Below are 21816 nucleotides of genomic sequence, written 5' to 3'. Positions count from 1 at the left end.
AGGCTTCTTGGAAGGCCCTGAAACTAAGTAGTCACAAAAAATGTCTTATGGGTAAAAGCAATAGAAGAAAAAGGGCTAATCTAGGACAAAATTATGGGGCTGCACCTGTCGTATCTTCATAATAAAGCTGAATAATGCCACTTTTTTCTAGAAGAATAAGGAAATTTATGTAAAATGAGGTCATTGGTTTTAAAGTCTTTCAAGTGGCTGGCTCCATCCTTCATTACGAGGCTCCTTCCTACAGTATTTAAAAAACCGCACTTTCAGCAGTTTCTCTTTCCATCTCTGGACTGAAGTACCATCGAGTAGCAGCTCAATGGTCCTTTGAGTCATAGCACCTCCATAGGGTGAGGCATTACATCTATTTGAGACACTACATTAGAGCAAGATAAATGGTTGTCTGGAAATATCTGCTACTCTGTTTACTTTGGAGTGAACTTAGACGATTGCCTTAGAGGTACTTAGAGAGGAGGAACACTTCGCTTTGGATAATTCATCACTAGTCTCTAAGACTGCCTATGTTTCTGTGGTAGTCAATGTTTGGACACACAGTAGAATGATACTTTCATAAAAAAGACCATACGTGCAGAAGTGTAAACAAGCCTGCTCTCTCTAGACTCCAGTCTGGGGAAGAACTGTGTACTGGTTCAGATCCTATGCAATCCCGCTGAAGTCAGTAGTATTCTATGGGGAAATAAGCCAGGGCAACACTTGAACTCTAGTCCTCATTTTTTCCTAATTCTTCTATGGAAATGGCCCAGTCTCCTGCGGCTTTTGCAATAGTGACAGCAGCCACTGTTTCCCTCTGTTCTTTTAGTTTTTTTTCCTCCTAAGGTTTTCCTCCCCCCCTTCATTCTGGTTCATTACTCCCACACTGTGTAAGACATTCATACAAATGAAGAGAGCCATTACCAGGGACTGGCTATCACCTCCATAGCAACAATAGCATCACAAAAAAAAATACAATACAAAAACAACAAAAGGTCATTTTCCGTAGCCAGCATTTCCAAGAATGATCTCAATTTTCATAAAACAATGTTTATAAAATTGTTAACACCCTAGGGCCATGTCTGAACAAAAATAACCGTTTCTATAAGGTTCTTTGCCATCCTATTACTACTTGTTTATTTTGCAACAGCTAAATATATTCCAAACCACAGCTCTAAATCCAAGCACCATCAAGTTTGGGAGAAGCTTGAAGCCTGTGCCCAAATCTGGTTATATATATTTTTCTTCAGCTGGTGTCTTTTTGTATAATGGGCTAAATGCTTCAAGAAGTTGGCATGTCTTTCAAATACATAGCCCGTGCCAGGCATTTTGAACTGCAAAAGTATGAACCTCTTTGCTTGTCCAGATGCTACTCTTCAGTATCAGAAAATGTGCTTTTTTAGGAGGAGCTTTATAAGAGTCTAATATAGGCTATGTTTCAGCATGGAGATGGAGGGACCGGCATTTCAAGTTGTACCCCAATGTAGAGAAGGAGGGAGTACCCAACTCATTCCATCCCTAAACTGTACAACATAGGGAGGGCCACAGCCTCAGCTTTTTCCCTGGGATTTCCTTGATATCTTCAACACCCTTATACCTAAACAAGAAACACTTCTGAATCAGGATTAGAGCCCTGTTACATTAAAGGAGGGTGTAGGAAGTGATAAAACAGATTTGCTGAACAGAACCCACCTTCTGAAGAAAAATCGAAACAAAAACCCCTTATGCTTTGGTACATCCCCCCAAGCATCAGCTTCCAAGCACCAGGCGTCCTGAGTTCAGGTTTTTAGACTGTGGCCTATGCTAGGTGTTTATGCTTCTCTGTGGGTCTCTAGATAGGGCAGATAAGTACTGCTTTACTGAGGTGGGTCATGCTATATGGCTTTTGCTTTTCAGGAGAGAAGTCTACAGGAAGCTGAGTAGCCTTTACCCTACTCATGCCTGTATGCAGTACCTGGATGCTTTCCAGCAGCTGGAGAAATACTGTGGCTACCAAGAGGATAATATACCTCAACTCCAGGATGTCTCCAGATTTTTAAAAGGTCAGTCATTATGAACTGTGGTTTATTCTAGTGCTTCCTGCATATGTTTGTACACCACATACACACATTAACCATTTCGTAGGACCCAAGCTGGTCAGCAGAGCGGATTAGCTGTAGAGTTCCCTTGTGTAAGATGAGCTGTAGCGCAGGTCATTAATACCAGGCATATCTAGGGACCAAGCCGTAAGTAAGTTTGTGTTTGCTCTGTGAGTGGCTGCAGTTGTGTAGCGCTAACCAGCTAATTCCAGTACTAGCAGCAGTACAGCCACAGTAACACACTGCTTAGCATGACTTCCACACACAGGTTTTCTATGGGTTTGGCTGTATTTTATGCTTCTATAGCTATGTTGCTAGTAAGACCCAAACACAAGTACAAACACACATAGCTCTCAAATCCACTTTTTTCTGATGCATGAGACAGGATAGCAATGTGTCCTAGAGGAAATTATTTCCAGGAGGTCCTGCTAGTCAGTCATCAGCTGTCTTGAAACAACACTGCTTCTTTCTGTTTCCATGGCCCCACTTGCCACACTTTTTGGTACCTACCGTGAGGCTGACAGGAGAGCAGAAAGGCAGTGGTGCTACTCTGTAAATGCATGAAGATGTAGCCTTAGATGAAAGGACACGTAAGATTGCTAGGCTGACCTACCTGCTGTTAGCCGGGGGCTGACTAGCAAGGGGTGGGAGGGGAACTGAGCCTGCATTATTTTTATGCAGCCACAGGCTGCACGGATTCCCAAGTCCAAGTGTTGTGTCAACCAGCTGATTGCCTACCTTTATCAAGAATGAATAAAGAAAGGTGGTCTTTAAAGCCTCCTTGCTTCTTCTCAGTGACAAGATGTACCAGAGAGAGGAGGACAGCTGATCACTATGATGAAATAGATAATAAAAAGTATGGCTTAACTTTAAATAAATTCAATTTAAGTACAGTATTCAGGAAATCAAGTGACCTGCTCCATATATCAGTAGGTGATGCTAGTGAGCTTGAATAAGCCTTCTGTTGCTGAAAAGTTTTCTAAGACATTGCCATATTTAGGGAAGATTAAGCTGTTCAATGACAAAGTTTTTATTGCACCTTTAGTGTAAGGGAATGGAGGGTTGGCATATGAAAAACATCTCTCATGAGACCATCACATCCAGCTGTATGAATTTTTTTCGTGGATGTGTTATGTATTTTCTCATGTATTTTGCCCTGTATTCAACTGCTCATCTTACTTCCCTCCTTCAGTAACTGGGCTGATAATTATTTTTTCTCATGAAGTAGTTGATCAAATCTTATCTCATTTACACAGTAGCTGACAGCAGAGAGCTCCAGAAATCATGTGATGCTGATTTGATTACCACAGATATTCATATTCTATAAGTGAATCTGGTGGTTTCAAAGCGGGAGAATTTAGGATAATGTAAGAACACCCAGTCATAATACTATTTGTATTGCCTATGGTGGTTGAAAGGATTTGATTGCCTGGAATTTGGGCCTGCTCGCCTGCTCACTTCTTTTGTTGGCTCTAGTTCTACATTTTCTCTGTGCCATACAAATTGTCCTAAGCAAAAAAAAAAAAAAAAAAAAAAAGTAAAAAGGGTAATTCTGAAAATTCTGCTAATAATGGTTAAGATGATGTTCACAGTAAGTTTCAACTCATCTACTGTAAACATGGAGTGTTTAGTGTAAGCTAATTGTCTGAACTATTCTGACTGAGAATGAGAATCAGGCACTTCAGAGGCATTTTATTCCATCTGGAATGAGTGTCTGAGGAAAATGGAAAGAATGGCTCTTGGGACCACTGGCCCCACCCTCCTTAAACTGTAGATAAAACCTGGATTAGTTTAGCCTCCAGGCTACAGGCTTTGTGAAAGATTATGCATAGATGGAACAAAGTTTGTTCAAAAGAACTGTGTTTACAGCTAGACACAATTAGGAGTGAGTAAGCTATTTTAGTCCCATTATGTGGGGCTTTGAACTGATATCTTATTTATCTTCAATGATTCCCTCTAATAAGGTAATTTCACTATGCAGAATACTTTCTAGAACAGCATGAAGACTGACGTTATTGTAAGGTTCCTTTGTAACAAACTCAGTCTGAGTCAGAAGCATCTGCAAGGTCTGTAAAATCTGTGTTAAAGACAGCCTCATGCCAAGCAGCCACTGGGTGAGGGGTATGATTTATAAGGAGTTCTTGTGATTTGTTTCTAATTTGGGTGGCTTTTAGCACAAGGCCAGTATTTTTACTCCTTACAACTCATCAATCAACTGTGTGTTTAGGTTCTTTCCTCCATTACAGGTGTGCAGTTCTCAACCAACCAAACCTCAACCAAACTATAGGCTGTGATGTGCCTCCCAAAGTTCTGTAGCATACAGTGGATGTATTTCAACTACAGCCTATGTGGAGATGCATATTGCAGTTCCTCCTGTCAGTGGTTATCTCTGGGTGAGGCCTGAACTGTCCCACTCTCCCATTTAGGCCATAAATCCCAGCACATATCTTTGCTAAATACTACCACTGAGGACTGGACCATTCTTTTGCCTATGTGGTGATAAGACTTCATATAGACCAGACCAGACCAGACTATTTCAGTGGGAAGGGACCTACAATGATCACCTAGTCCAACTGCCTGACCAATTCAGCACTTACCAAAAGTTAAAGCATGTTGTTAAGGGCATTGTCCAAATGCCTCTTAAATACTGACAGGCTTGGGGCATCGATGGCTTCTCTAGGAAGCCTGTTCCAGTGTTTGACCACCCCCTTGGTAAAGAAATGCTTCCTAATGTCCAATCTGAACCTCCCCTGGTGCAGCTTTGGAAAACCTCCGCTGGCACAGCTTTGAGTATAATAAACTATAGGGTTGCAGAGAGAGAGAGAGGGATATCCTGGAAAGAAAATGATCATGTTATAACCATCCCACACAGCCAGATAAAATTCCATCTTCTCTTCTACCCAGCAGTATCTATGAACTCAAGCAAGCAATTCCCTTTGACTTCAATACAAGTTGAACTACAAGATGTGTCTAGTCTTACCTGGCCTGATAGTGAGGCTGGTTTGAACAGAAAGGAACTCTGCATCATAAGTATTTCACAGTTACTTAAAGGGAGTTTAAATGGTTAAACATGTGACCGTTTAACATGAAAAGTGTTTTTCTAAAGGGTTAACTGGATGAACCTAGGCACATCTTTCTTTCTAGGAAAGATGTTTGGATTTAGGCATTCATTGTCCTCCACAGCTGGAAGAAATTACAGCCAGTGAACTCAAGCTCACACTACAACGCACAGGCCTGTATACATGAGTTTTTAGGCCAAGAATTAAGCCTGACAGATCACTTTAGGTCAACTGCTAAAGGCTTTCTCTTCAACTCATTTTGGTTTCAGACATCTTTGGGCAACAGGTCCAATTAGCCACACCCCCAATTCTCTACTGATTGCTGGTTTTACTGTGCAGTAATGAAATAGAAGTTCAGATTTTGCAGATATTACCTTCAGCAGATAACTTTTTCCTATGGCTTTTCAAGGCAACTGGCCAAGTCTGTCCCGTCAGCAGACAGTCTGATTCACTGGCCTATATTTAAAAGGGCATCTCAGGGAACATAAACTGTAATTTTCATTTTCCCTCCTGCTCCTCCAACATGGATGCTAAAGCAATATAAATTTCCCTAGACTCTTTCATAGTCCTTCCAAAACTGAGTTACTTAGGGCTTGGTCCTTGTCTGATATATTTTTCAGCTGGTGCAGTTTTCACTTCACTCAGACTCAGAATTTAGTCCAAAGATGACCGGATTCTGAGATTTTCACATTCCTCTGGATTGGCTTACTATGGCATCAGCAGCAAGGGAGTACCCTTCATGTGCCAGGTCCTGGCCAGTGCCTAAGGAGACATAGCTGATGGTCTGTCTCTTCCCCCAAATACCCTGCTTGCTTAACTGGGGAGCGGGAAGAATAGTAAAATGCTTTACAATGACTTCTGATTCCCTGGTTAACTCTGATGCCTTTGCTCAGATATAGAAAAAGAGAAACAAATAAGCTCTACGGGTTTGTTTTTTTTGTTGTTGTTGTTGTTCAGCTTTGAGGCAGTTCTGTACCCATTAGCTTTGAATTCAGTGGAGCAATGGAAGATAACCATGGCAAATGCTAACCACCTAGTCCCTCACATTGTCAGGTAAAACATTCTTTGCTGTCCACTCATTTTTGTCCTCTATAGCTTCAGATGTTTTGTCACTTCTAATTCTTCCAGTGAAGCTTTTTTCCCCCCTTTTCTTCTCTCTCTCTCTCTTTTAAATGAGAAAAGTGCTAATAACCGGACAGAGCAAGACAAGAAATGCTGGAAGAAACATTAAAAACCAAACCAAAACAAATCTTGTAAATGGCTTGGTTTCTGGGTGGGATTTTTTTTTTGTTTGTTTACATAAAATAAATTAAGTTCCAGGCTTCATGACACAATAGAATATGGATTGAGAAGGGAGAAAAAAGACATTTCTGATTTTTTTTAAAATGTACTTTTGTGCTTTAAAGAAAATGAAATGTCATTTATGGGAGCTGAGAATGCAACACAGATTTTGAATATAGGACTTCAAAAAGATTATCATTGGCTCTCTTTTAAAGCAGTGATTTTCAATTTTCTTAGCTTTGCAGACCACCAACATGTTTCCCATGGAAATGTAGATTTTGTATTCTGCTGACCATAAGACTGGTTATTTTGTTAGTCGTCTCTCACAGACCTTTCGTAGTAGTACAGGGTGTCCTGGCTAACACTGATAGCACAAGCTGAAATCATGGTGCAAAATTATTGCATTCTTCTGTCCTGTTCTGTGGACATGTGCAAAGCAAAATGCATACAACACATCACTGGGAGGCTGTGTATTTAGTTCTAGACAAATATAATGTTAAAAAAAATATCCAGAAATTAAGAATAGGTGAGAACACTGATGGAAACTCTGATGTTAAATGGTTAAGTGCCAAATTCCAGTACCCTTCTCTCTGACAAGGACCTGTTTGCTCTTTCTCCTGTGTGTTCCCATTCTAACAAAGTTGGGGCAGAAAGATAAAATTGATAGCAAGTTTTGCCAGTGCTGAGCTAGTTTATACTTGTGGAGCATGCCCTGACAAAGGGAAATGAAGTTGAATACTATGCTCCAATTCTGCCACTGGGATATCTTGAACGAGACCCATTGAGGAACAGAATTGCCCAGGCTGGAGCAGACCTATGGTCCACCTACTTCTGTCTTCACAGAGCAAGGAACCAGGGGTTTCAGTGCAGGGAATAAGAATGTCTGCAGGAGGAGGCTAGACAGTAACCTAGCATCAGGGAAGAGCCAGGAGCTCTCAGAAAAAGGTAGCGGGATGTGTGTATCCCTTATCTAACTTCTGTTTTTCTTTTACATACACTATACGTGAGAGAGATAATCCAATAATTAATAGACTAGGCAGGACTGAAAATGCAGGTTCTGTCCCCTGCTTGATTATAAGAATCATATGTGACCTCAGACACATCACTGACCTGTGGGACTTAGTAGATAAATGTGTGTAAATGTGCTAAAAATGTAAACTGGGGTAGGCAGTACTCCCATAGCTCATATGATTGCTGTGTGAATATATGTAGGATGCATGGCTAAATGGTTTGACGTTGCAGATTTGGACCCATAACAGAACAGGGCCATGTCGATGATGGTAAGCCAGGATGTTGCTACTATGCTTAGGTGGAGGGAGTTACTGCAACAGAACACGAAGGTCCTCTGAAACGGCTTACCTGAAGGAAGTGTGCTATGTAGTTAACCCTAGAAAGGCCTAAATTCAGCCTCTCTTCTCTTTGCAGAGAGAACAGGTTTCCAGCTGAGACCAGCTGCAGGACTACTGTCTGCTCGTGACTTCCTTGCCAGCCTGGCATTTCGCGTCTTCCAGAGCACACAGTATATAAGACATTTCTCTTCTCCTATGCATTCCCCAGAACCGTAAGTTTGATGCCCTGGCACAATCCCATCCTCCTAAAATGTGTTGGGGACGATTCTCTTGGGAACAGCTCTGGAGCTCTACCCAGTAGTCCACAGAACGAAACAATTTGAGAAACTGGTAGCTGGACAGTTAGAAGGGGAAGTCATGCATGAGAGGGTGTGGGTCTCTGTCTCTCTTGCAAAGTTGTCTGGGGAAGGAAAAGACTGCAGAATATCTGGTTTAATCTTTTCATCCTGCCTTCAGTTACCATCTGTTGGGGTTTGATTCCCTGCTGTGAAACTCTCCCAGTAAGTGCTGGCCAGACAACAGCAATTACATTTCATGAGAAATTACAAGTTCACACAGACGCTTTTGTTGTATGCTGGGACAAAACAGGGGCCTTTCAAAGATGTTGTGACATGGGAGACCAGTGCCCGTGCCACCCCAAGTGAGACAATAGCCAAGGTACTGGGTGGCAGCTGGTTCCCCATGGCAGAAGGGAATGCTCTGTCACGCTCCCTGCCAGGCCACGTATGGAGGTAGCTACTGTGGACTAGCCCTCACACTAGCTCCCCTTTGGGTGTCTATCAGCTAAAGTTCTTAATGGGAAGCTCATGTAGGGCAGGAAAAGAAGCCTTTATTAAGCATGAAGGTCACTTGTTTTCCAGAGACTGCTGCCATGAGTTATTGGGTCATGTTCCCATGCTAGCTGACAAAGAGTTTGCCCAGTTCTCACAGGTAAGAAGCTTGCTCTGCTGGCTGTTTAACCAGCTGCTCTGGATAGCAGGCCAGATGTGCCTCAAAGTCATGCAGCTCACTGTGCCTGAAACACTATTTTAAGACTTGATTGTGTCGGGGGTGTAACGTCCATAGGTGTTGGGCTAGTGGTGCCCCAGCAGACATTTACTCCAAGGGAGTGGTAGCACTGCTCTCTATGGCCATCATGTAAGAGGAAGGGCAGGCAGTTCTTGTGGGACTTCTTTGTGGGAGGGCCGTGTCAGTCTGCAGAAGGGTGCCAGTGGAGCCTCTGTGGTGCTGCGTGTTTGAGTTGTATTGACTACGCTGGTCCCCTGGCTTCCTGTCCTACACCACATGAACCTAACCAGCAACAGCTATCGAGCCCCCAGGCTGGTTCTGTCTCTGGATGTACATTTTTATCTCACATGATACTTTAATTGTGTCCATCACCCTGTCATTCATTAGAGTTGTTTTTTCTTTTACAACTCACCAGATTCTCATAGCATTGCTCACACTGGTGAGAAGGCTCCAAAAAGCAAACAGGGCTTCTTTGTACAATAAGGGGCTATTTAGTATGAGCAGTCAGTGTCAGACCCAAGTGAACTCAATGACCTCGTATAATTAAAGACTTCAGAACTATGAATGTGCCTCAAAACCAGAGCAGAGGGAAGAAGATAACTCATATTCTAGGCTTATCAATCAGTGGCCAGTGTGGAAACTGGCAATAAAAGCAGAGGAGTTACGTGATGTAGGTCCCTGTGAGAATATCTTAAAAAGAAAACCAGTTCACATCATGTAATGTGGTTGCCAGTTGTATCAACTTGGATACATGCCAGTTTCCATTTTGGTCATAAATGTTGGGTTTTATCAGATTCACATGAGTAGTATTTAAAATATCCTAGTGGACTATAATTTAGTCTGGAAGAAATCTCTTCAGTTCAGTTCAGAACTGAAGATACATTAGAAATAAGAGATTTTAGCAATTTCAAAACTTTCAGCTTTCCTTTTTCCCCGTCTATAATGCAGATTATACAACATGGGACCACTTTAAATGAATTTTCACATTTCTTTTTTTTTTTTTCCCAAAGTATTTTCACAGTCAAAATTCAGCCCATGAAATTTCTTTTTTGTTCCATTCAACATGAGACGATGAATGGTGAAAATGCCTTAATTTTGTTTGTTTGCTGCATGATATGGCTCCCGGGATAGCTAGGAAGAGCCATCTACAGATTCCTATTGTGAGAATAACAATTAACTGGGAGCACAGATGAGAGTAAACAGAATCCTCCCTGCAGGGATCTGACCCACTCATAAGGGTCGTCAGAAAGAGAGTGAGAGACAGAAAGGTAATGGCAAACATAAAACCCACATTGCTGTCCTTCTTTCTCACACCTCCCTATAAATCTCTGCCAGTGATAGTCTAGCATTAAACCAAGAGATGGTTAACTTTACACAGAGAACACTGAGGATTAAACACTCATCTAATGTGGCTCCCAGTGGTATGTAGCTGGGGGCCAGGGAGAGGTAGGCATCCTGGAAGCCATGGAAGGTCATTTTGGGTGACAAAAACAATGAATAGTTCATGCTATTCATGCTAGAAATGATGCGGTCCTCCCCCTTCCCCTCTTTCTCTCCCTTGGGCTGAATAATCACACTCGTGTAACACTGCCTGCTTGCTTACTTGCTTTAGGATATTGGACTGGCTTCTCTTGGATCATCTGAAGCAGAGATTGAGAAACTGGCCACAGTAAGTACAGATGGCATAATATCGGAGGCAAAACCCAAACCTTTAGCTGCATATCCCTTACTGTGCAGGGAAGGCTCTTCTCCAGTGTCTCAGATTAGCTACAAAAATGGGAGCATCAGCAGGACTGTCTCTTCTCCTCATCCACAGGTTAGAGAGGTGCTGGAGCAGTGTCTGCAGTCCCTCTGGGAGATCCCAGAAGCATGTGATTCTACCTGAGGAAATGCTTGTTCTTTTTGCTTCTATGCGAATATATTGCTGAAATTGAGTTTCCACAATTTCAGCCACAGGAGGGTCCCAACTCACTTTCCAGATTTACCTAACAGACTGGATACCCAATGTGATTCCTGCATTTTCCCCTACACAAGTTAAAGTGTGCAGGGAACCATCAGAATTAGATTCACCCTGTATTCATTAATCTCATAAAATAGGTGAGTGCTTAAAGGCAATTTGAGAGGTACTGTCATTCAGTTCTGAGTCACTAGGTTGTATGCATCTGCCAAAACAACTCATACAGCCCCTTGCTGCCATCTTACCCTGTTCCTAATGTGGGCTGGAGGCCAGATAATTTTTCTTTCTGATAATGACAGCTATTTCCCGGTCTTGATCATTTTTTCTGGGGAAGAGAGGAGCCTTACCCTCACCCAGCTGGATGAGGATTGTTCAGGAAAGGGGTTGGATGGGAGGAGACTGTCACTCCTGATATTCCTCACCCAGCCCACAGCCCACTCACAGTGAAGTGGAACAAGGCACTGTGTGAAGGAGATTATCGCTTACCTAAAATCTATCTGCATGTATCCATCCTTGGGTCAGGACTAGGTAAGATAAGCAGTATTTTTAGAGTTCAGAGAGCAAAAAGTACCAGTCCTGAATTTTTTGTAGCGTGATCCGGGCCCTAAGCTGGTGATATAAGGGGAGTATGCGGGAAGAAGCAGTGATGCATCCACATTTCCACTGCAATTTCCCCTCTCTGGGTCTAGAGAGACTAGAGTAAGATTAAGATCCATGTCTTTGCTAGGGTTAAAAGAATTAGGAGTCCTGGAGAGACATTTTGCATCATTACCCAGGTCTTGGTGAGACTGGGTGAAGGCCAGTGGTTTACATAATGTTCCTCTGCAAGCATCCCTCCCTGACCCTGCACTGTCTAGGACTAGATTAGAGATAGGGTTAAGGTTAGAAAAATGATGGGTCTCATATCTGAAATTGTCGTAGTATCATCTAGGGTTTGGGGAGGTAGAATAAGGGCACCTTTTTGAAAGGGCTACCTGCAGTTCAGCATCTGTGAGAATACAGTTTTCTAAGCACCATTCAAGTATTCTGAACAGCAAACATATTTTGGATTAACATCTCAGTCTTCAATTGTTTAAAAGTTAGACATCTAATCTAAGATTATTATTTGGGTTCCTTCACTAGGAATTCAAGATAGAGAAGAACTTGTAGCATAGCTGCTATCCTGACATAGATGTCTAACATAAATTCTTTTTTCTCTCTGGAAGTCCCTGTCATTCTCTGTTCATTATAAAGACAATGTAGGTAACTATCTTAGATGATATGACAACATTTAAGCTAATTAAAGTCTACTGAAAGAATCTCAACTTTGTTGCTATGGTCTATAACATTTGTAAGACAAACTTCGAAATGCCATTATTTCATTCAGTCCCTGGACTTCTCTAAGCAGGTGGATCTGTACACAAGAGATGGGAAATTCACGTTGTCCACTTAGTGCCACTAGTACCATGTCTTGTACCCTGTTAAAACAGTGAGAGCTGAAAGAACCTCACTAACTGAAGGCCAAATACAGGATATCTAAGGAAACACTAAAAAGAATTCCTCCTCCTCTCATGTCATTCTCCAGTCAAAAAGACCTGCAAAATGAGGAGATACTCAAAAGACTTTTCACTGTAAAATAATAAGAATCAAGATTATTAACACAATAAGAATGCAGAGTTATTAGCTGAACTGTAGAGAAAGCAGCTTGGGATTCTGCAGAAAGAAAGATCCTGGCATGCTGTTTCTTGGCAGGCTAAACCCAAGTAATCAAAATTATAAGACACATAAAAGGGTGGGAGAAAGAAAGAAAGAGGCAGAATAGACAGAATAACATAAAGTTTCACATTATTTTACAAACTGCCTGTAGTTCTTTAAGAAGAGTGCTGAGAATGCAATACTTATGGCTAAACTGAAGCCCAGGTCCATCCCTATGTATGAGGCAGCAAAGAGCTATGTGCTCCTGAAGGAACCTTGAAAAGCTGTGACACAAAGCTATATTCTTGCAATGGCTCATGTTTTCCATGTCTTTCTTTGGCACAACACCTATCCAGCTGCTCAGGGGTCAGGCTGTGTCCAGACTTGGTTCTCCACTGTCCATTTCCTAAGATGCTATAATAAGGGGAGGGCTAACAGGTTGGCAGATTCAAGAGTTGCTTTTATCCCACTACTGTCCAGCATGTAAAGGTAGTATGGTCCTAAGCATGCTTTATTGCAAGAAAAGCCCAGAGAGATACATCTTTATTTTCTGATGGAGCATGATAAAGATGTAGTTGGCATAATCTTAAAGGGTACATTGCTGCTAAGGGATAAGTCATTCATCAATTCTTCTGAATGCTATCACACAGACAAAGGAGGAGGGAAACTGTCCTTTCGAGCACCTTTCCTAGGGTCGTGAACCCTCTATGGGAGTTTACTTGTCCTTCTGGGGACTATGGGTCAGCTTCCACTGATTATAAAGAAGCTCAGGGCTAAGAGGTTGCAGGGTAATTTGTAACATCTTCCAAAGAAAGGAGGGATAGGGCTTTATGACTTTATTTACCCATGCAATTATCATTAGCAGTTTTGTTTTTTCTTTTGGGGACTGAGACTGGGAAGGATGGCAAGTTCTGAAAAATTGTGTGTTATAATCTCTGTGTGTTATATAAGTTGAGAGAAAAAATAATTTTCTTAAAACACACAACTATAAAATTTGAAGGCACAGAGACATTAGGGAGTAAGTATAAAAGAAAATGAAAGGAAAAATGAGAAGCTTAAAAATGAACTGCCTGTTGAGACTGTTTTTCACAAGTTGTTCTTATTACCAGCTTTATTGGTTCACTGTGGAGTTTGGTCTCTGCAAGCAAAATGGATCAATCAAAGCTTATGGGGCAGGACTGCTTTCGTCTTATGGGGAACTTATGGTATGTGTCAAACATACGGTATTGAAAGATTTCTATAATCCAGTTTTCTGAACTCTCTGGTAAAAGCAAAATATTGTTTCCTTATATAAAACAATATGATTTAAAATACTGATTTTTCTTTTGTAAAAATATTCATTATCCCTTCCCAGAAGCTACTGAGTAGGGGAAAAACTACTGTAGGATTGTACCTGTCTTCCACCTAAAGAGGTGAAATGCAACGACAGCAACCACCCTATAAAGTATTAGATTTGCTTCTTACTGCTCCTGGCCACTAGTAATACAGTTGACTTTAACATAAAACTTATGTACCTTTCTGAATTATGCACTAGAGGGCAATATTATGCCTATTATGAACTCTGCTACTTCGTCCATGCCATTGGCATTCATGCACATATGAATCAAAAAGGCATTGACTAACTGGGCCTATTAAAGTGCAAAGAAAATGTAAATAGCATAGACACTGACAAAAAGAAGATGCATTAGTATTTTACATTCCTAAATACATTTCAAAACTAATCCCAGCTTGAGTTTTATGTAGATGAATATCTGTATACACAGGTTTGACACTGTGCTGCCTGGACAGATTAACTGTGGAAAGAGGGACTGACACCTTTACAGAAAACTTATGGGTTTTCCCTCCTTTGGACAAACAGCTGATTGAGACATATTAATTTCTCCTCAGTTTCACAGAGCACTGAAGCAGATGAACAGTTTCTAAGTGCAAAAGCTCTAAACTGCTATCTGTAGGTTTCAATTGCTTCAGGTTCTCCAGATATTGGATGATTTTTTGGAATTAGTAAGAAGGAAAATAATAAGCACTCTTTTCAAGCATTTTTATAAACCAGAAATCAATTTTTTCATGAGAGATATATTTTAAGCTTAACACATAAACACGATGGCCTAACAGCCAGCTACGATACATTCATATGGAACCATGGCTGAATTAGCACAGCTTGGACTCTCATAACAGGAGGTAGTTGCATTGTTATGACAAAAGACATGTTGCAAAACTCTCCTAATGGTATACAGGTCAGCCCACTTCCCAGTCAATTGACAGAAGCAAGAAACAGCATGTTAAAATATCTCAAGACATTTAGGAATCCCAACAGAGAGGCAGTTGAGAGTTAACATACAGAAAAGGGAACCTTCCCAGACATCAACCTGCATTTTGCCACCTGCCAAGTTTAGAATTGATTTTTTCCCAACACTTGCAATTTGGAGACTTTTGTGAGAAAACTCTATGGTACATGATTTGCAGAACTTTCTCTTTTGATAAGTTGAGAGATCTGCAAGTTCATTAGCCCTCTAGAGAAATAAACATACCTTCCTTTCTACACGGCAACCTGATCTTGTGCCTGACTGCTCATGAAAATGAGCAGAAGTGTGCTCGAGCTATCACAGCACTGATCTGCAGAACAGTGAAACATATCGTTTTGGAAAGCAGATCAATGAGCTCCCCTACAATGCAGTGCAATGCGTTAGGTTTACACATATGTCTGTTCTAGGATAAGGCTGAAGTTACTGTTTTTCTGAGTATGGTTTAGCCCTTGCTATGTTCACAGCCAACAAACAGGAAACCTAGGCCTGCTCTTATTTACCTGGTGAAACCAAAAATGTCCAATGTCAAAGCACAGTTCAAGGAAACATTTATTCTACTCTGCCTGCCTCAATACTTTATAGTTTTAAATCAAATGCATTTACGTGTTAAACAGGGTACTAAAGGGCAGAAGTAATCCTGTGTCCAATACTTATGTAGCTTTCATAGTAATATGCACCACAGAATCTATCTGCATGATGTTACCTCCTTTTTCTATTCAGTTTTGACACAGATGAAGGTACAAGTTGCGTCAGAAATGCTGACTTTTGGTGGCTGGAGTTGAGTGTATCAGACTTGTGCTCTCTCTCCTTTCTTTTACCCTTTTCTTCACCAGACACCAGCAAGCTCTTCTGCTTTTAATTAAAGTAGTTGCAAGAACTACTTCTTCACAAAACTGCTATATAACACAAAAACGTAACTGTATCTCACATTCCCTGCCTCTAAGGTTGACAATGGAAGTAGTGACTGTCCTTGAGTTGATAAATGGCATATTCTTGTCATTACTTTTATTATCAGTAGTTGTTGGGTAATGCTGCTGGGTAAACTTTTGATACAGCTGGGTCCACATAGGCCTTCATCCATTGTATTACTGAAATTACATGTAGATGTGATACCATTTGTGTTCAGTAGGTAATGAAGAAAATTTAACCCCCTTCCAAAAGTGTGTTCATTTTGCATGTAGCACCTAAGATAGTCTGAAGATGGGCAAGTAGTTGACCAGCAATGCTCCTATGTGTCCTATACAATCCCTACATGAGCTCTGCAAGTTCATCATCATGTAGCTTTTGGGACAGCAGCTTAGTGGGTTCTGTGCACTTCACCTTGAACATCTGAAACTTCTTGTACACAAATTAATTATATCTATGGCCTTAAGTGCTGAAGTTTCCTTTTATGGCTGACTGATCTCACGGATTTTTATTTGGAACAAAACTGAAATACAGAAACGTTTCCATTTAATCACTCTAGTCTGCATAAGCATCTGATTCTAACTTCAGTATACACAGTGGCACTGTGAGTAAAGTGCTGAGGTCCTATGCCTCAGCACCTGCTAGCAACTTGAAAATGTATACCAACTGTTTCTTTCACAGCTGAAGAGACAAAATATATGTAGGGCAGCATCTACATTGTAGAAGGGATCTTTTTAGAAATACAGCTGTGGCTAGGCAGTTTTGTTAGAGAAGATGAAGATTGGAAGATAGTGAGGCTCATGATAGCCTTCAGTTTCCTGCAAAGCTCATTTTTTAGTCTTAGACTGGCTCTTGAGAAAGCTCTGGAAAAGTTTTGGTACTGCTTGGGAGAAAACCGTTATCCATCGTGATAATTATCTGCCAGTCTTCTCATTATAGGCCCCAATGTGGGCTTGTGCATGGAGACCCCAAACTCAATTCCATTTCATTTATCTGTTCGGCATATTTAGCACAGACAGACTCACTGCGGCTCATGTGACAGAGGAGACATGTTGCAGCAATCTCTGCAAAGGAAGGGTTTCCTCATCACTGAAGGCTTCTGAACGAGGAATAGCCAGGACAATTTGGTCACTGAGGAGACAATAAAGACATGAGTTAGTATGTTAGTATATTAGTATGGCTAGGTGGTTGGCTACAAGAAGATAACATCTAACCAGCTGGAGAGGGTGAGCAGTAGTATGTCCAGCTAAAGTTATGTGAGAACTTAGCATCAGCAAGGAGCCTGGGAATATCCCTGAACTGCACTCTGGACTGACTGCGGGTATGTGACTGTGACCCAGGGAATCATATCCTGACAGGGAATCATATCCTGACAATCTTCAAAGCATTTTCCTCTTCACAGCACCCACTCTGACCAGTCTGAACTCAGCTTCAGGTAGTCGTTTTCTGTGGATGAGCTGATCCTGCCCAAACTCAGGGCATAACTTGGGAGAAGGGTAGGGGATGAGAGGTAGAGCTAGATGCTCTCTGCATAAGGCTTCTACTTGAATTCATGTTATCTAACAAATAATTTAGTGACAGCAGCTAGGTGTCAGAAGGGACAGGATAACCATACCCAAGTCTAAACTGAACAGTTGTAATGGGTCTGACTGCTGGCCAGCCTTGCCTCCTCTGAACTGTAAGAATTCCTTCCCAACAGCTCTCGGCATTGCACTGTTTATTTCACTATATTCTGTCAGCTGTTCCACATTATCCAAAATGCTTCTCCTGTTAACACTCAGCTGGACTCTGTCCTCCATACTGTAAAACCTTATGGCTCATACCACACTTCTGGCAGCACTCAATGTTACATATGCTTTTTTTTGCAGCTCAACAAGTACTTAACTCGTAGAGGCCTTTAAGGCCATCCAGCTTCAAGCTGAACTTCCACTGAAATCAATGTGATTTCAGTTCTGCTTTAACACTGACAGCATAGCGGGACCCCTGTCAGGTTTTGAGTTTCTGAAACCTTTTTCCATTAGTCCCCAGAGCTTCTAAGATTATAAGAGCAGCCTCATGTTTGTATATACCATCCATCTTAGATTGTATGAGTGCTCTCCAAGGTTTATTCTTCAATTACACACTGCAAATTAAGAACAGGAAAACCACCACCTTTTAGCATTTTATAGTCTTGTTTGTGTATTAATTTCTGCACCAGTTCTGCAGCAAATTGGCCTACTGGTTAAGGCAGGCCTCCAGTGATGGAGAGTTCAGGCTCAGTTCAGTGAAATATCTAAAAATGTGCTTAAGCATGCTGTCTGAATTTTTCCAGTTAGCAGATTAAGCTGAAAGTCTTGTGCAGTGTCACCCACTCTTACCAGTTATTTGCAAGTACTGTGGGAGTTGGCATGTGGATCATAAAATAGTGAAGGGAGCCTTCTGAAGACTGGGGGAGAAGAAAGACAAACAGGCAGATCTCAGAGAAGGGGTGGGTACTAAAAGACTGTCCCTAGGTGGATGGGGCCCACTGTCCAAGCTGGGGGTGGAAAGAAAGGTCTCGATGTTGACTGGGATGACCTGCCTTTTTCCTTTTTGTTTGTACCCAGGACACTTCACCGAAGTGGCCATGGCACTCACCAGCCTGGTAAATTGGAGGCCAAACCAGCTTTTAGGCACATCTACAGTGCAGTTCAAATGCCACGGGAGCTGAGCTAGCTTTAAACTACCTCACTTGGGTTTCAGGGGCAGACAAACTGTGCAGGAACTCACTTTAAGCCTGAGCTGTGCTGCCTTCCCAGGACCCTGTGCAGGTACTAAGCAACCAACACCTATGCAATCACACTGTCACCAGCTCTTCTGCTGGCTGGTTTAAAGGTATCTCCAGTATGTGTAAACAAATGATAGATATGCCTATGGACTGCAGCGTGTACATAAGTGTTGCCTATAATCCTTCTGTCTGCCTGAGAGGTCAATGTAGAAGAACCTGAAAAGAACCTCCGTGGGCCCAAAACACAAACACACACACACAGAATATAGTGCATATTTATATCTTAGGTTTCAGGGAAGATCTTAGGCTGCTTGCTTGGCATGGGAGCTGTGCAGAAAATACCAGGAGTATTCTGTCTGCTCCTCAGTGCAGCAGAAAATGTGAGATTTGTGCCATGGGCTGGGGACTTCAAAAGAGTGCTGCACAGGACTGTGAATCTTCTATGATACTGGTTGAAAAAGCAGCATGATATTTTTTTCTTCTAGATATTCAGATTTTGGGCAGTGGCATAGACTTTCCCCTCCCTGTCTGAGAACACGGCTATGGTACCCAATTGTACATTGCTGCAATAGAGGAAATACATATTTCTTTTTTTTCCTTAATTTTAAAAATTATTTATTATTTCTTTTATTAACTTCTAATTATGAAAAGCATCTTTCACCTGTGAAAGAACAGGTAATTATATTACCTATAATTATTACCTATAATTATTCCACAAAGAGCATTTCACAGCCCAGTAGGCACTAATTCTTGCTATGTTCATTCGCTTGCTCTAACCTATGTTGTTCCCATTACAAAGTATGCTTTATCAAACAAGCCAGAGTACAAGCCTTTTGACCCAGAAGTGACTGCAGTTCATCCTTATCAAGATCAAGCCTTCCAGCCTGTCTACTTCATAGCAGAAAATTTGGAAGATGCCAAGGCCAAGCTTCAGTAAGTAAAGTGTTTGTACATATTTTCATTAAGGGGGGTACAGTGGCTTGAATCGTAATCTCAAATGCATCTACCACTTCTGCAATAACATGCCAGGCTATCTCATTGCACACTGCATCTGCACAGTGGCTTTTTTGCAACAGAGTTAAACATAAGATTGTTTATCTCAGAAAAGCGTCATAGGAAATCGTAATTACATATTGTTACGCCCTGTCCCATGCTTCATCTTAGCAATGCCTCATATTAACAACTTCTGAAGTAAATTCTGTAACTGAATAGTGAGAGTAGAGTGCAATCCCACACTTGGGGTGCCTAGGTGCTAGTCCATACAAATAAGAGGTCATGAAGAACTGATTTACCCAAGGTCACACAGAAATTTTATAGCAGACTCAGGAATTAACATGGATCAGCAGGGGGCTTAAAAACAAGATTGCCTTTCTCCTCTGATTATATCTGCACAAGAATGCGGAATCAGCATTCACAGACAATCTAATTTCTACAAAGTAGCTGACTGCAACCTAAATAACATTATTTCAAATTGGCTTGAGGTGTTTCTGAATACATTTCTTTGGCTGTATTAGGTTATGCAGTAAAGGATTTTTTTTAAAAAAAACTATTTTCTTTTAAGTAAGCAGGGTTCACATTCTGGCCTTCATCTCCAACAGTTAGAATAACACAACCAATTCTGGCTGGAGGCAGGAGGCTGGTTGTGGAGCTACTGGGGAACATGTAGGAGCAGAAGTGAGGAATTTATTAGAGGAAGAGAACCTGGGCCAGACTTCTTCCCTACTACCCCTACCTCTTCCCCAGAAGCACTGCCTGCTGGGGTTATAGCAATGGCAAATTAGGCCCCTCACCTTAAATCTGAAGGTTCACGTTAAATTATTAATGTGTATAAAACTGTGGCTGAGAACTCACTGGCAGAAAAGAGACGACTTGCAAGAGCATTTGACTCAGGCAAACATGAAAAGAGCTTACAAGGACAAGCAATACACTATTCTCAGACTTGAAGGTTTTTCATACATTTTTTCAAGATAGTTGTGTAGCCAAAGCTGCTCAAAATAACCAAAGACACAAGAATCTGTCGGAACGGAAAACATAAGGCAACAGTAGTACAGGGGGTTCCTACCAGCATCTACTTAATGGAAACATTGTCAAAAATGGCAAGCAATCATGTTTTTTTCTTTTAATAGAGACAGTAAAATAGCCCAGGATGCCTAGTATCAACAGGTTTTTAGAATTTTATGCAGAAAGAGCTACTCCAGGTTATTTCTTGGAAGTGAAGGCAGCAGACATGCTGTGTTCCTGCATTCCTCAGCTTGTGGTTGTAATAACTCTGAATGGTGTTCAAGTAGAGCTGTAAGAGCATGGACAGGTCTGAGCCAGCCAGGCACTGTGGATCTTTTGGGCTGCAAGTAGTTCAGCCACGGGGAGGGTGTACTGCACCAGACTATGTTAAGGAGTAACAGTGAGGAGGTGTCACAGCAGCTTCTGCTCCCCAATAAGTCCATGCCTACATAGTGAGAAATCAAGTCCTGCAGGTTTTACACTTAGAGAAGTGGCTTCTGAACTAGCAGCTCTGTCTTCTTCCCCCACAGAAACTACATGATGAAGATCAAGAAGCCTTTTTCTCTGCACTATGACCCATTCACCAGCAGCATAGAGGTTATGAACACACCTCAGAAAGTCAAGAGGGCACTCCATCAAATGAAAGAGGAACTGAAAAACCTCTGCTTGGCCCTTGAAAACCTCTCTTAAAACTACAGCAGTACATCTCACCTGGCTCTGAGATACTTGTAGACAGTTCCAGCACTTGAAGATTTAGTGATGAAGTTGTAGTTGCATGTAAAAAATCTTTAACCCACAAAACATCTGTCAAGCTAATCTTTCCACTGTAATTTAGGCTGCCGACTTAGCCACATTGAAGAGTTCCTATTGAGTATGTTTCAATGACAAACAAGACCAAATTACTCCAATTTTTTGGTAGGTGATATGAGCTACAGCTGTTTGGAGTATATATATTTGGTATTATTGGACTCTTAAAAGTTTTTTTTATTTACCTGTGACCTTTTTAAGTTATCTGTCACAAAATAGCACAGCAGCTCTTCAGCCACACAGTCTTTTACTTGCTGCTTAAATGACATGATCACAATCTTTTAGGCTGGCTAGCTGCCTACAGTTAGCAGTCCTTGCAGCTAGCTCATTTCTGCTAGCAATTACTATCAGCTATTGTGCTCGCAAACTATGAATGGTTCCCTTACAATGTGCAAATGCAAGAGTTTGTAAGAGGAACCCTTTACTTCTGCTTATTATTTATCCTTTAGACACTTACTCAATAGCCCTCAAATATGGCAAAATAATTTCCTGTCATATTTGAGAACACAGAATATTTGTCCCGTTGGCTCTGTCACATACAAGAATGCTCAATTTGAAAGGGAAATTTGAATTCTGGGAAGGAAATTTGGGTGTAAGGAAGGATTTTCAAAGAAGACTTTAAGGAATATAGTCCCATTGGTTTTTCATGGGATACAGGT

The 21816-nt window shown here is 41.4% G+C and overlaps 1 protein-coding gene across 1 annotated transcript in view; it reads left to right on the top strand.

Moving 5' to 3' along the window:
- Positions 1 to 21040, top strand: part of LOC142055354 (tyrosine 3-monooxygenase-like) — a 32512-nt gene extending 11472 nt beyond the window's left edge. Inside the window, exons 6-12 of the mRNA XM_075089250.1 lie at positions 1885 to 2030; positions 7832 to 7967; positions 8616 to 8685; positions 10376 to 10432; positions 13504 to 13599; positions 19149 to 19282; positions 20881 to 21040. Coding sequence (XP_074945351.1) covers positions 1885 to 2030; positions 7832 to 7967; positions 8616 to 8685; positions 10376 to 10432; positions 13504 to 13599; positions 19149 to 19282; positions 20881 to 21040 — 799 coding nt within the window. The remainder of the gene's footprint in view (positions 1 to 1884; positions 2031 to 7831; positions 7968 to 8615; positions 8686 to 10375; positions 10433 to 13503; positions 13600 to 19148; positions 19283 to 20880) is intronic.
- The last annotated feature ends 776 nt before the right edge of the window (positions 21041 to 21816 follow it).

This window comes from Phalacrocorax aristotelis, chromosome 1, assembly GCF_949628215.1.
Source record: "Phalacrocorax aristotelis chromosome 1, bGulAri2.1, whole genome shotgun sequence".
NCBI lineage: Eukaryota > Metazoa > Chordata > Aves > Suliformes > Phalacrocoracidae > Phalacrocorax > Phalacrocorax aristotelis.
Note: the sequence above shows the minus strand (reverse complement) of the source record. Positions and strands in the feature narration are given on the sequence as shown.